The 14,052-nt window shown below is 40.3% G+C and overlaps 1 protein-coding gene across 1 annotated transcript in view; it reads right to left on the bottom strand.

Annotated features, from left to right (window-relative positions):
* PRKDC (protein kinase, DNA-activated, catalytic subunit) overlaps positions 1-14,052 on the bottom strand; it is a 100,779-nt gene that overhangs the window by 34,705 nt on the left and 52,022 nt on the right. The window contains exons 48-62 of the mRNA XM_077352448.1: positions 13,729-13,848; positions 12,189-12,332; positions 11,657-11,808; positions 9,682-9,813; positions 8,473-8,584; positions 7,061-7,185; positions 6,813-6,962; positions 6,158-6,331; positions 4,932-5,030; positions 4,109-4,319; positions 2,869-3,055; positions 2,390-2,605; positions 1,982-2,094; positions 1,170-1,301; positions 196-375 (exon numbers count right to left, since the gene is read on the bottom strand). Coding sequence (XP_077208563.1) covers positions 196-375; positions 1,170-1,301; positions 1,982-2,094; positions 2,390-2,605; positions 2,869-3,055; positions 4,109-4,319; positions 4,932-5,030; positions 6,158-6,331; positions 6,813-6,962; positions 7,061-7,185; positions 8,473-8,584; positions 9,682-9,813; positions 11,657-11,808; positions 12,189-12,332; positions 13,729-13,848 — 2,247 coding nt within the window. The remainder of the gene's footprint in view (positions 1-195; positions 376-1,169; positions 1,302-1,981; positions 2,095-2,389; positions 2,606-2,868; positions 3,056-4,108; positions 4,320-4,931; positions 5,031-6,157; positions 6,332-6,812; positions 6,963-7,060; positions 7,186-8,472; positions 8,585-9,681; positions 9,814-11,656; positions 11,809-12,188; positions 12,333-13,728; positions 13,849-14,052) is intronic.

Here is a 14,052-nt window from a genome sequence, read left to right as displayed (position 1 = left end):
CCCCAAGTGTGTCGTTCCCTCTGATGAACACTAACCACAGTCAATAGCACTCCTCAACCTCCGTTTGGAAACTAAGCATGAGTATGCCCCATTCCAAAATCAAAACTGTGATGATAGTTTCAGAAGTGTTACATCTACACTGGCCCTTCTTAAAGTTTCTGCCTTTCAAAATGATGGAAGTGAGTTTTTGTCTACCTGGATGCAGGAGATGAATGGTGGGAAATACAAGACAGATGTGGTCAGGAAGCAATTGAAGTCCTGCACCAGCTGCTGAATGGCGCTCTGCTTCTCTGACTGAGATTTAGATTTTCTCATTTCTTCCAAAATTCCAGCAAACAGACTGCTGAAGAGCTGTTTTGCCAGTGTAGAGTCTTTCTGTAAGCAAGAGGAGAAGCAAAGAGTTTCAGGACAAACACTACTGCAGTGACACTTCCACAAACCAGTGAAATGGGAGCAACACACTGCAATACATTACCAGATAGCCCAGTCTAGTCCCATATTATCAGATACTGAAAGTTAAATGGGTCAGCCCTGGCTAGTACATGGATGGGACACAATCAAGGAACACCAGGCTTGCTACACAGGGGCAGACAATGGCAAACCACACCTGTCTCTTGTCTTGAAAACCCCATGGTAGTTCTATATGCTAGTTCTCTCATGGCAGTCTTTCAGAGAAGTTCATCAGTGGTAAATCTACGGTAACACGCTGATGTATAAAATAAGCAAAACATATGCTATGCAAAACAGAAGGCAATCTAAAGAATAATTCACTAGAACCTTCTTCCCTTTACTCCCTATAACTACTATGAAAATGGTCAATTGTAAATACAGTATTGCAAAGCTAAACATTGTAGAGGCAGGAAGCTACAAAACAACCTGTCAGAACATCTGATACAACTAGTGCTACTACATTTGGCGGCAGCAACCACTCCAGACTGCAATGAAACAAATTCTAGATAACATATAATGAGCTGCAACATGTATGCTGTAGTATTTATTTAAGTGGGATAAATGCTGCATTTAATACCTTAACCCAGAGTGACTGAATGAAACCTGTATACAATTCAAATCAAAAGTCAATTCAGAAGGAAAATAGGTTCTGGAGTAGCTTTATAAAACATGTTTTGCAGAAACTGTATTTGGCCAGTCAAAAACAAGAGATCGCATACCTGTGCTAAGCCTTGCAGAGGAGTGATCAGACTGCTGTATTCGATCTGGATGTCAGGGAGATCTCCTTGCCTGTACCTCCTATACAGAGTGACCTGAGCATCGTGTTTCATTTTCAGCTCAGTTTTCAATTCCTGAAGTAATTGATAAGTTCAGAATAACTAATAATTTGAATATAGATTTTATTTAGGATAGCTTGTAGAAGTTATTATTGAGTTAACTGCAAGTCACAGGAGGGGATTTTAGGAAGTACCATATACTTTTGAGCATAAGCTGACATGAATTTTAGCCGAGGTACCAAATTTTACCACGATATCAAGAAAAACAGGTTAAGTAGGACCCTCACTCAAATATAAGCCTATGGGGGCTTTTTCAGCATTAAAAATGTGCTGAAAAAGTAAGCTTATACTCGAATATATACATTACATTCTTCAGTCTACCTTGTCCTAAATACTACCTTTCTTTTGATATATAAACAGCTTGAGCTTCTTGGTAGCTCAAGAAGAAAATTCAGCAGTCAAATATACCTGGAAAACATTTGGCATTTACACAATTTATCCCTCAAGAAATCATGAACAGAGATAATACCCAGATAACCTAGACTCTAGGTCCTAGAGGATACTTTTAAACCCAGAAACTGCTCTCATGCAAGTCAGACAGTTTTTGTTATCTTTTAAGAAGAAGTCCCAAAGGGAAAATAAATTCTTGATCACTGTTCCTAAAGAGCTACTTCTGCAGAGCTAGTCCTAAAGCCAATGTTGCAGTGCTAGCTAATTCTCCTCCTTTATGATCGATTCAGAAAATGCAAACCAACCTTTTCTTTTTTCAATTCAGCAACACCTTTCCTTGCATATATCAGATTGAGCTTTTCTTGATCCTTTAGGAAGCGTCTCCGCAGCTTCAGAATTTCTGCCCGCTCGTCTATACCTAGTGCATATGTGGAGGGGAAAAACTCTTCTTTAAATACACATACAGGAAACCAAATACACACTCTCTTGTTTTGTATAGAAAACCTTGAAAATCAAAAGCCAAGGTAGAAGCTGTTGCCTAGAACAGAGTTTAAGAAGAAACGAGAAAGAAAAATCCATGGACTTTCCTAACATAATGGCTGAAGTTTTTAAATGGCAACTGGTCCTTTGACTAAAAGCTCTCTGTGTGATGTCTTATACTACTTTGCCTAGACAAAAAAAAGGAGCTTCAAAATGGAGGGGGAGATTCATACCTTTGGTTTTGCTATCCACCTCATCTCCTGGCAAGCCCAGTCTTTTTTCACCAAAATTGGGTCCTAATTGTTTGAAAGCACCTCTCTGTGACCTGTCAGCCCACTTGTGGATGAGCAACATGGATGTAGACAAGGATTCAGACGATGAAGGAACTGTATATTCTGCAAAGGTGTCAACACTGTTTCCTAACAGCCAGTTAAAAGAGCTCCTCCCACCTGTAATAAGCAGAAAGTATTAAGCAGGCAATGCACATAGAAATGGTTTAACCCCCTCCCAAATTGTCTGTTGTTTATAGTTAAATTATAACAAACCCCCAAAAGATGAAGACAGAGCATCAGAATAAAGTTTAATGCAGAAACTGAGAAGTTTACTTAGAAATCAATATATATTCAAAAGTATACAGAAAAACATGAATGAGGACACCAGAATTCTACAGACAACTTCTAGAGCTTCAAATCCATCCTATATAGACACTTGCCAGTTTGTGTGGGTGTAAATTCATACTGTTGTTGTGTGGCCCTCAGTTGGCCACCCATGGACCCATGAGTCAAAAGGGAACCTCCTGGTGGCCGATGCCTGCTGGGGCCCTGGGAAGCTTGAGTTTCCACAAACATAGGTGTAATAACAGTACTACGGAAACGCCAATTTGAATCAACAGCAAATTCCTAGGGGAGAAAAATGCAAGCTGCTGAAACTATCTTCGCCATTGCTGTCATTTCAGAACACAACTAAATAATACTAAGACTACAACTATATGTAGCTTCTTGTGAGCAAGTCTGAAAGACTCGGTGATACTTGTGAATAAACACATATAGGACTCAGCTGAACATGTTATTATGTCAAAAGATGAAGTGTTTTATTTAGGTAAGAATGACTTTGGGAGGTTGGCTCCAGCTAAATCCTTTTTGCTCAGCCTTGCCCAATCCCCCCCTTTATTACAGCCCTCATCCCATACGGCTTTTATCTATGCGGGTCCCATGCTTTAAGCACAGCCTTTGGATGATCAAAGGGGATACCCTCCTCCCAAATGGTTCCCACTCCGCAGCTGTTCATACAGGAACTGTACTATGAAAAATGCTACGAAAGGTACCTAGTTAAATGTACCTACTTTAATTATTCTTCTTAAATCAGTGCCTACGGTCTAAATCCGATTCTTCAGTTCAGCTTTTCTACTATATTATTTTATTGTTGCTCAAAATGGAGCATTTGAATTTTGAAGTTTTTGATTGAACTCCGTAAAGTGGCTTGAAACACCAATAAAATCAACAAAACCATTAAAGTCATTACAGAAACAAGCACTATAAAAATAGAGATGGCTTATTAAAACCCAGTTCCAGACTCTTGGAATCAATATTTTACAAAGAAATGTGTAGATCCAAAAGATACACTGATGTAAACAATACATAATATTACAAATCCTGAGCACCTGACATCTGTGGTCAAATGCAATCATATCAAGCAGTGATATCCAAACTGCATGGGGCAAAACCTCCCCTTTAATAATATCTTCAAATAAGACAAACTCATTGATTTTCAAATACAGAGACGGGCTAGAGCAATCTCTGAGAAGTGCTTCTAAAATAATTAAAGGATATACTGAGATAAGACAACAGAACAGGATTTCTTGGCAACTCACTCATACATGACTGAATGGGAGAAACACTTTTTTTTGCCATTGTATAGAGCAGACAGAAATGGAATATGTAGTATAAACTCACTTGAAATTTGCATTCCGACAGTGGATATTCAAACATTTTCCTGGAATAATCTGGGCTCTTGCTGGTCATTTCAAGCAGGAAATTGGTAACTAAACTCAAGTAATGAGTTTCAATTTTGGTGGAGTACAGAGAACTTAACAAAGTCAACATACGATCAAGGGTGTTTCCTGGTAAACGAGTTTCATCACCCCAAAAATTCCTAACAATTAATCTGTGAAAGAAAAAGAAGCAGACAGATACATGCTATTCTGGGGGGAAAATATCAAAGTGTTACGCTAAAAAAAAAAAAAGAATTCCTATGATGTCTGGACAGCTGAAAACACAACAGCATATTAATTGCTCCCATCTTTTAAAATCCAGATTCCATCACATTTTTCAGGGTAAAGTAATTACTGAGAGAAACAGGAAACCTGGACTACTGCAGTATTTAGGGATGGGAAGGCACAGAAGACAAGGCCCTCTCCCAGACTTTTCTCACTCGTTCAGCATTAACATTGGAAATTTGAGGGAGCACTCGGAAAAATGTCAGGAAATATTTTCTTTTTTGAAATTAGCAAAACCTTTATTAAGTTTTCACCCCCAATATACATTACTATCACATCTTTATTTCAACCTTCTCCAATGAGGTCCAAGTGGACTAGATACATGGTTCTTCCCTCCTCCATTTTACCCTCACAACAAATATTCTGATATAGACTAGAATGAGAAGCAGTAATTGGTCTGGGTAACCAGAGAGCTTCATGACTGAATGGGCATTTGAACTTTGTTTCCCCAGTCTGCTTCCAATGCTCTTGTCACTACACTTGCCACCTCTGTTACTCACTGTAGTCCAGAATTCTCATCAATCAGTCCTTGAAGGAGAACTTCTTTTGCCAGTTTGAATACCCCTGAAGATGTTTCATCTGCCTGGCTTTCAGGATCCCTGCAGAAAGAGAAAAACTAATTATGATTTCTGCACCACCCTACTCTTCCTCCTCTTACATGGTACAAAGTCCTCAAGTTTGTTGGTCCATGACATAAGGACTTGCATCGGACATCCAGTGGGATTTTTGTGCCTGCCAGGCACACACCAGCCCTTTTCGGTGAGTGATTATGTTGCCCAGGGAGGAGCACTTTCAACTTCCCCCTCTTCATAACTTCACAACTTACCCTATGAACTGCTATTGGCTCTGTTGCAAAAATTGTACATGTAGCCATGTAAATAATGTGATTTTGTAATGGAGTCAACTGGGACTGCACGAGACAGTTTGAAAATGCAAAAATGCACATGGGAGAAAAATTTAATCTACTTCCCACAGGATTCTACATTTTCCAGAAATTCTTCCTTTAACATTCCAGTTACCTTGAGGGGGAGGGGGTAACTATTCCATCAGCCACCCCACTTGAATTGGGTCCATTTTCCTCTGAGCTTTCCATATTTTTCCTTCTTGATCTCTGTTCATAATTCCTGATGACAACACCCACCTCTTGACCCAGTTGGAAGATTTCCCCACTCAAACACTGTATCTTCACAGAAGCTTTAAACACCTGAAGATTGTACTACTGTACAGCCAATAATGTAGTATACAACTTACAATCATGCACGCTTACATCCATGCACACACTTCACAAGTTGAGTTATGAACAATTCAAAGTGTGGCAAGACATTACACTTTTCACATAAGCAGGCACAGCTCTCAGCATGAAGGTAGAAATGGGCACAAAGTTGGATGAGACTTCACACAGGCATATAAAAATTAATTATTTTTCTCTATGATACTGCTCATCTGATCCTTCTTGAAGCAACTCATGTTCTCTCAGGGCTGATGAAGCAGATACATTTAGATGTTTAAAGAAAACTAACAGAGGAAGAAAGAGCCAGAAACTTTTGTGAGCTTGCTTAAAATTTTACTTCAGCTTTGTTTGCTCGATTCCAGGGAAGGTACATAGTTCTTGACCTTCAACCTCTCTGTCTAATGTAATGTGCAGCCAGGCTCTGAAACAATGCAACAAATAAAAGGGAGCTTACAGGACCATTTTCTATAACAAGATGTGCACTTGAATTCCTACCTGTAATTATCATATATCCACATGAGAATGTCATACATCCGTCCCCGACACAGTGGTGAAGGATGAGTGATGAAGCCTGTGACTGCAGGAAGAAGCTCTTGTACTTCCGCTGGTGTTAGCCTTGGTAACATCTTGTAAACTATGTCTAAACATACTGTTTGCCTCTCATCATCTCTGGGGGGAGGGGAGGGAAAATGCCTGCATTACTTTCAACTGGATGGGATTAAACATTCAACAGCTAAATACAAGTTGCATAAAATTAAATATAATATTTTGGATTTTTTTTCATTTCTAAAGATACTTTTAATTTACAGGTTGGTTTGTATTAACTTTTTTAAAGTTCAGAGCTAAAACTTAAAGTAACCCATGTTGTATGACCAATAAACATCACTTTAGATGTAGAAAACAGGAAATGCACAAGAACATATTCTGCTTATGAAGACAGAAGAAAGTGGCTTTCTCTTCTTTCAGTTGTGATGGGGCAGTCAAAGTTTTTCAGAAAAGCTTTCTCCCCATTCACTGAAAATAAATAGTGGAAGGTCTTTTTAAAAACCATTTACTTAAACGAGCTTATACAGGATGGTTCTCCAATGGGTTATGTGCCACAAGTGTGACAGCCTTGTAAGAAATAGGCAGTAATTGTACTGTTCCTTACCTGTGACTCATAACTTGGGTAAAATCCTTGCTCTTCAGCTGTAAGTACAAGCTGGGTATTTCTTGGGCACGGCACATGATCACCTCCAGACAGTAGGTTTTCATCACCCCATGAAGCTTTGGTATCAAGTAGAAGACTGAATTCATAAACCTTTCCATGACCAAGAACAAGAAAGCACAAGATGTAATAACACAGCTATGTAGTTGGAACATTTTTAGGGTGTATGATAACTCATAATTTCAAAATACCTATCTGCAAGGGGAGGGAAGTTCTTTGCCAGTTTATTCAGGCAGATAATAAATTTGTCTTCCCTGGTATTTTGATGATGCTTTAACTGTTTTACAATGATGTCGTAAATTGGACCATCATATACCTGAAAATTGAACAGATCATAGTTATGGACTTGTAAACACAACCTCCTGAACAACAACTCTATAAAAGCAGAGCTGCACTTACCAGTAACTGCGGTTCATCAACATCTTCTGTGCACATTCAGACTGCACAGGTGCAGAACAGCTGCAATCAGGGTATTTTAAGTTTGCACTGAAAAGCTCACACCCTGAATAAATCTTTGTTGGTCTTAAAGGTGCTACTGGACTCTGATTTTATTAAGATGTGAAAGTTTTCAGTTCCTGAAAGTTTCAGCTTTTACAGAGCTTCAGAATGGCCAGGCTGAAAGTTTCTAGTTTTTACATAACGAAACTCCACAAGGAAACAGATATTCAGGTTAATCTCTATGCCATGGGTAGGAAGGTGACTACATTTTCAGGTCCATCAGCTTTACTGAGGAGAATGAAGTCTAGGAATGTTGGGGAGGTGATTAGACATCAGTCAACTGGCATGTGTTCCATTCCCCGCCCCCCCCCCCCCCCCCCCCAGCCACAGTGAGCATTTATGTTAGCAAGATTGAATGCATTCCCTCTACTGTTTTCTTAGGGAGAGTTTTGAAAATGCCCTATTCTGAAAGATGTCCCAGCTGGGTGTAGTGGTTAGGAGTATGAACATGTGACAGTTTGGCAGGAAACCTCTGCACTTGCTCCAAAGGCAGGGAGGGGGGTGTCCAATCAGTTTCTAGAAGCTTTAAAAATCCCAATTGCAGCTGGCCTGAGAAACCCCAATATGGGGCTGTGTTGAAGACAGAAGATGAATAATAAGTATTACCACACAGTCAGTAGTTATAAAACCTTTTAGGTGATCAAAGCTGCCTCTATCTACAGAGAACCAGTACAGTGTAGCCGTCAACAGCATTGGGAGATCAGTCACCATTTGTGCCATGGAAGCTCATTGGATGACCCTGAGCCAGTCACACTCTCTCAGCCTACGCTTCACCTCACAAAGTTGTTAGGATAAAACAGAGAAGAGGAGAATTGATGTAAGTCGCTTTGGGGCCCCACTGGGACAAAATACAGGGCATGAAAGAATTAGATACATAAATACAGGTGTTTTCCTACTGATAGAGCCAATCTTGGTCTTTTGCAGAAGTGTGCAATTTTGGGGCGGCTTACTCTCCCAGTGAGTGCTAGTCCCAGTAAGACTGAGACCTTTGTTTGCCATAATACCTACTGAAGTGTCAACTCCCCCCACCCCCAAATGTTACAGACAGAAGTCTAAAGCTTTCTCTGGTTCAGAAACTGTAAAATACACTTTACTTTATACTCACACTTTCCTTTTCAGCAGTATATTGAAGAACGAGTCCCAGCACTTCTGCTGCAGCAGCATATACTTCCTTGTATCTTGTGAAGGCCATATTGTTAGCCAAAGCTTGGAAGTATCTAGCATAAAAAAACAAAAAAACAAACCTGTGACATTCTTGGCATGGCACAAATAATGACAGACAGCATCTAGGAAAGCTATGCTATCACTTATAAAGTATGTGTAAGAACCAGAGAGATAGATTCAAATGGGTAGCCGTGTTGGTCTGAAGTAGCACAATAAAACCAGAGTCCAGTGGCACCTTTAAGACCAACAAAAATTTATTCAAGGCGTGAGCTTTTGAGTACAAGCACTCTTCCTCAGACTAAGAACCAGTGTGGTGTAAGAGTCAGTGTCAGACTAGGATCTGGGAGACCCATGCCTGCTCTGCCATGACCACTAGGTGGCCTTGGGCTAGTCACACGGTCTCAGCCTCACTGACATCATAGGGTTGTTGTGAGGATACACTGGAGGAGAGGAGAAAGGTTTAAGCTACTGTGGGTCTCCATGGTAGGTAAGAGTGGGGTACAGGTTAAGTGAAATAAATAATAAATAAAAACACTGAGCAGTAAATACTGATAGGTGATTCGGGCAATTGTATTCTAGTTTACCTTGGGGAAAGCATCTGCACGGTCACCCATTATCACTGCAGTTGTGGAGTGCTACTTTGTGCTACTTTGTGATCTGACAGGAATGCTGATTTTATGAACTTAGGCAGATTGTGAGTGGGTGGGCAGGGAGTTAGACTAGATGACCCTGGAGACCCTTCCAACTCTATGATTCTATGGACCTGATGCTAAAACATGAAGGAGACACGTGGAGTTAAAACTAGAGCCCATATTTTCTGAAGATATTCCAGACATGTGCACCAATCACTGTACTTATTTTATTCATTTCATTTATTTTTATGCAACACAAACACATTCTGCAACGATCTATGTTGAAACTGGCTGATCCTAAAAAGAAGTTGCCATTACAGACCTCCAGAAACACATCCCAGCTTCTTCCAGATTGTGACAATGCCTTGACCTTGGGGTTCTGGACTGTTTGTAGACCCTCTAATTGGTAAGAAACGTGAGGAAACAAAGATGCAAGTGTTTCAAGTATGCCTCTCTACTGCCCATGTTCTTTGTGCCCTATATACAGCTATCTAATTTCAGAAAGTTGTTTTTCTTACCTCACATTATCTATTTCACACTTTGGATCATAGGGAGGCAAGTTATTAGCAAGAACAATTCCTAATAACTGAATTCCCACTGAATTATCTTTTGTATTCGGATCTTCATCAGAAAACCGTTCAAATATAATCCTGTAACAAACAAAAGGATGGACAAAAATATGAATATAAGCACTTGTAGGAAGCATAATCTTTTCCTCTATAACCCTCCCCTACTATTTCCTCTTTCCTTCCTCCGAGCAGCCCCATATGCCCTCTCCCATATTCCTGCTTACTCCTATCCTTCCCAAACACCAGCTGACTTAACCTTTATCTGCCTTACATCTTCTGCTGTATTTATTTACTTCATTTCTCCCTACTGGGGACACCAACCAACCTTATGTCATTCTCCTGACCTCCATTTTATCCTCTAAACTAGCGATCCCCAACCTGTGGGCTGCGGAGCACATGTGGTCCTTCGACTAATTGGAGGTGGGCCCTGAAGGATGCCTTCTCCCCCTCCCCCGGCCCTTTACTTCATCCCCCCCAGCCCTTTACAACACACTTCATTGTTGTGGCGTGTCTGTATCTTATTTTGAAGGGATGTTTAAACATTACCATAGCGATCAGAGAGCGCTAGGGCAGTGGTTGAGAATAGAGGAGTAAACTACCCCCCCCACCGGGCCTCAGTAAAAGGCGTTGAGTAGTCCCCGGTGAGTGGTCCCCGGTAATAAAAAGGTTGGGAACCACTGCTCCAAACCAGTTGTCACCAACCTTTTATCACCGGGGACCGGTCAACGCTTGTCAATTTTACTGAGGTCCGGGCGGGGGTGTAGTCTTTTGCCGAGAGGCATTACTGCCGCTGCCTGAGCCCCTGCTCTGCTTGCTTTCCCGCTGGTGCCCCTGACTTCCCGCCGCCCATTGGGGGGCGCTGTCAGCAGCAGCTGCACAGTGCCATGCTGAGGGGGAGCCCCAGCCATAGTGGCTGCCGGAGAGCACTAAAGGTGAGCTGGTAGCAGAGTAGCAGGGCAGCCCCCCAAGGCAACAGCCAGGGAGGAGGACAAGGAGGATCTGCAGCCCGGTGCCAACTGATCCACGGACCAGTACTGGTCCCTGGACTGGGGCTTGGGGACAGCTGCTCTAAAAACCCTGTAAGTCAGGTAAGGCTGGAAGTGGGTGACTGGCGCAGTTCACACAGTGAGCTGCCATAGCCAAATGGAGATTCAAACCTGGGTCTCACAAATCCCAGTTTAAACTTCTAATCACTACACCACACTTTTGCATGGTGGCTGCAGTTGTATAGTAATATGCAGCCCGGCCTGAAAGTGGTCACAGCTGGGCCCAGCCCAAATGAGTTCTTCCTCAAAGGCCAGAACATGTCTGTAAAGGACCATGTCTTCTCCTCCTGCCTGAAACCAGTGCCTGAAGGCTGGTAATACTACTGTAACAGTAAGGCAATTCCTACAATGGGCACTGAAGAGGGCATTTGTTTCTTGAAGGTACACATCCTACTATCATTTTGGGGAATTCTAATCCCCTCCCATGTTTTGTTTTTAAAAATTTCACATTTTTTCTGCAAACCTTATTTTTTTCCTCAGATTTACAGAAATATTTGCTTTGTTCATGGCTCCAACTGTAGTTGTAAGTATTTACAAATAGACCCATGCTGAGAATTAGAAAGCAATGATTTAAAATGGTTCAAATGGGTAGCCGAGTTGGCCTGAAGTAGCACAGTAAAATAAAGAGTCCAGTAGCACCTTTAAGACCAACAAAGATTTATTCAGGGTGTGAGCTTTCGAGTGCAAGCACTCTGAGTCTGAGGAAGAGTGCTTGCACTTGAAAGCTCACACCTTGAATAAATCTTTGTTGGTCTTAAAAGTGCTACCGGACTCCGATTTTAATGATTTGTAACTATTTGGATGCTTTTATGATCACAAACTACAGATCTTTGTAGTGTAGTATATTTTTCAACTACAAAACATTATTAGAATGTCACCTGTAAGGCATGCTGAGACAGTCCTTCCAGCACTCTACTGTTGTCTTTATAATTTCAAGATTATGTCTGAACACTGCTCTTTTCTGGTGAAATGCATTCTTCATCAAGAACTCAAGTAACCTGTTAGCTAGGATTTCATCCTTAATGTTCCCCTAGTGTGAAGAGAATACAAAGCAGCATTAGCTAGATTATATACAAGAACGTCTTGAAATAAAACAGAAAAATTACAAAGGAGACATAAGAGCATAAGGGAAGCCCTGCTGGACCAGGCCAATGGCCCATCCAGTCTAACACTCAGGTGTCATCAAGAGCTCCACCAGCGTGACCAGAAGACTCCCACTATGCTCCCCCCAGCACCAAGAACACAGAGCATTACTTCCCCAGACAGTGTGTTCCATCTATAACATAACTACAAGAACATACAACATTTTTCCACTGTTAATTCCCCCCCCCCTTTTAAAATTAGCTGGTCAATACATACACCTCTCCTAGGTCAGGTCATTGTGACAAAATGCATGCCATACTTTCTTACTTTGGGAGTAGCAATACTGGTCCAGCACAACAAGGTGACCACTATTTCCACCACCATGTAATGAATTCCCTCTCCTCCATTATCTCCAGAAACAACCAACTGCAGCAAGGGACCTAAAAACTGCTTTGCATATGGCTGGAAAACCTAGAAAAGAAAAATAAGAATTAAACTAAAAAGAATGCCATTTTGGAAACTCTCATAAAGCATTAGTACAGTAAACTAAATGACCCAGACAATTTGATTGAGAACTAATTGTGCAAATAAGCAAAACATATGATGCTTCAGTGATAAATCATTTCATGATGTCTATGTAGAAAAACAAGGATCTTTGTAATGTTTGAATGGATGAGTTATACTTAAACAATGAATGTGAATGGCAATCACATATGTTTTTCAATCCATTTCCCCCTTCCTTTACTAGTTCCCCCAAGCAGGAGCTACAGCTAAAGGTATAAATTTTATTTGGCATTTCAAGCAGTAATTTTTGAGAAAAGTGCTAACGCCAGCAAAAATCAATATGAATTTAGCGAAGCTTAAATGAAATTAACATTCTCCATAATGAGCTACTAAGCAGACATTTAAACACAATTTAAACAGACACTGAAAAACCAAGAGACAGAAAACCACTTTGCTAAACTTACCCAGCATTGAAATAAACACTGGAATGCAATTGTTAATTTGCCAGTTAGCCCCTCCCTACAAACTATCAATTTCTGCCCTCCCAATTTCTTCCTTGTACTAGATTACTGACATGCACAATGTCTACAGCATAGAAGATTATAAACACACAAGGTCACACTGTTGCTTATGAGTCAGAAAGGTATATATGCACTCAGGAATTTAACTTGTGTGGAGATGAATAGGGCTAGCAACAAGACTCTTAATTACTTCTTTTCACAACTGGAAAAGTATCTGCCATTAATTACTAACCTTAACAGTTTTATTCCCCCAATGTTTTTATGAACAACAATTTAATGCAAAGGACTGTTTTGCTTTTCTAGCAAGTAATTATCATAGTGTATATTTAGGATGTTGTGATGCTGTTTACTAATTTGCTACTAATTTACTTTCTCCTTATACCTGTACTCTTATTATCCTTGTTCCAATGTTTGAGGAAGTGTGCATGCACACGAAAGCGCATATCTTGAATAAATTTTTGTTGGTCTTAAAGGTGTCACTGGACTTAAATTTTGTTAAATTCCTACATAGTTAGAACAGGTACAGTTTTGAAAAATTACACTAAAAAAGGGTTAGGGTCCTTTCAAATAATCTATCCTGATCTTTTTTTTATTGCTGAACACTGTGAATCCTGCTCCTCTTCCTGGTTTCAGCTGGATATAATATTGCCCCCTTTTAGAACACAATCCTTAAGCAAGTTCATACATATTAAATACAGAAGCAAGAAGACTGCTTTGGCTTTGGTTTTAATACTTCCCATTTATTATGACAGCATACCATGAAAATTCTTGTTGGTTTCTTAACGTGCTACTAGACTCAAAACCAAGCATTTTATGATTATCAAAGCAAAAATTGGACTCACTTCTTCAGTATTCACAATTAATTTGGCCACAAAGAGGCGAATGTTTATGGGTACAGACAGATTCCCCAGTTTGCTGTGCAGAAACCTCATCCATGGGGGAAGATCAGGCAAAACTGTACCCTGAAACAAAAATATTATACACATATTATACCATTTCCTGAGAAAATGAAATATATTGTTTCTGTTAAGATGTTACAGAAACTTATGTGTCTATAAGTATGTTTCTGAATATGAAATTAGATTTTCTAGTATGGGAACTGCTGCTTTCACACATACTTTAAAAAGAAACAGAACAGACTTCATATACTGAAAACCTTTCCCTTC

The sequence above is a fragment of the Paroedura picta genome, chromosome 9, assembly GCF_049243985.1.
Source record: "Paroedura picta isolate Pp20150507F chromosome 9, Ppicta_v3.0, whole genome shotgun sequence".
Classification (NCBI taxonomy): Eukaryota; Metazoa; Chordata; class Lepidosauria; order Squamata; family Gekkonidae; genus Paroedura; species Paroedura picta.
The sequence above is the reverse complement of the archived record's forward strand: the minus strand, read 5'-3'. Positions and strand labels throughout refer to the sequence as shown.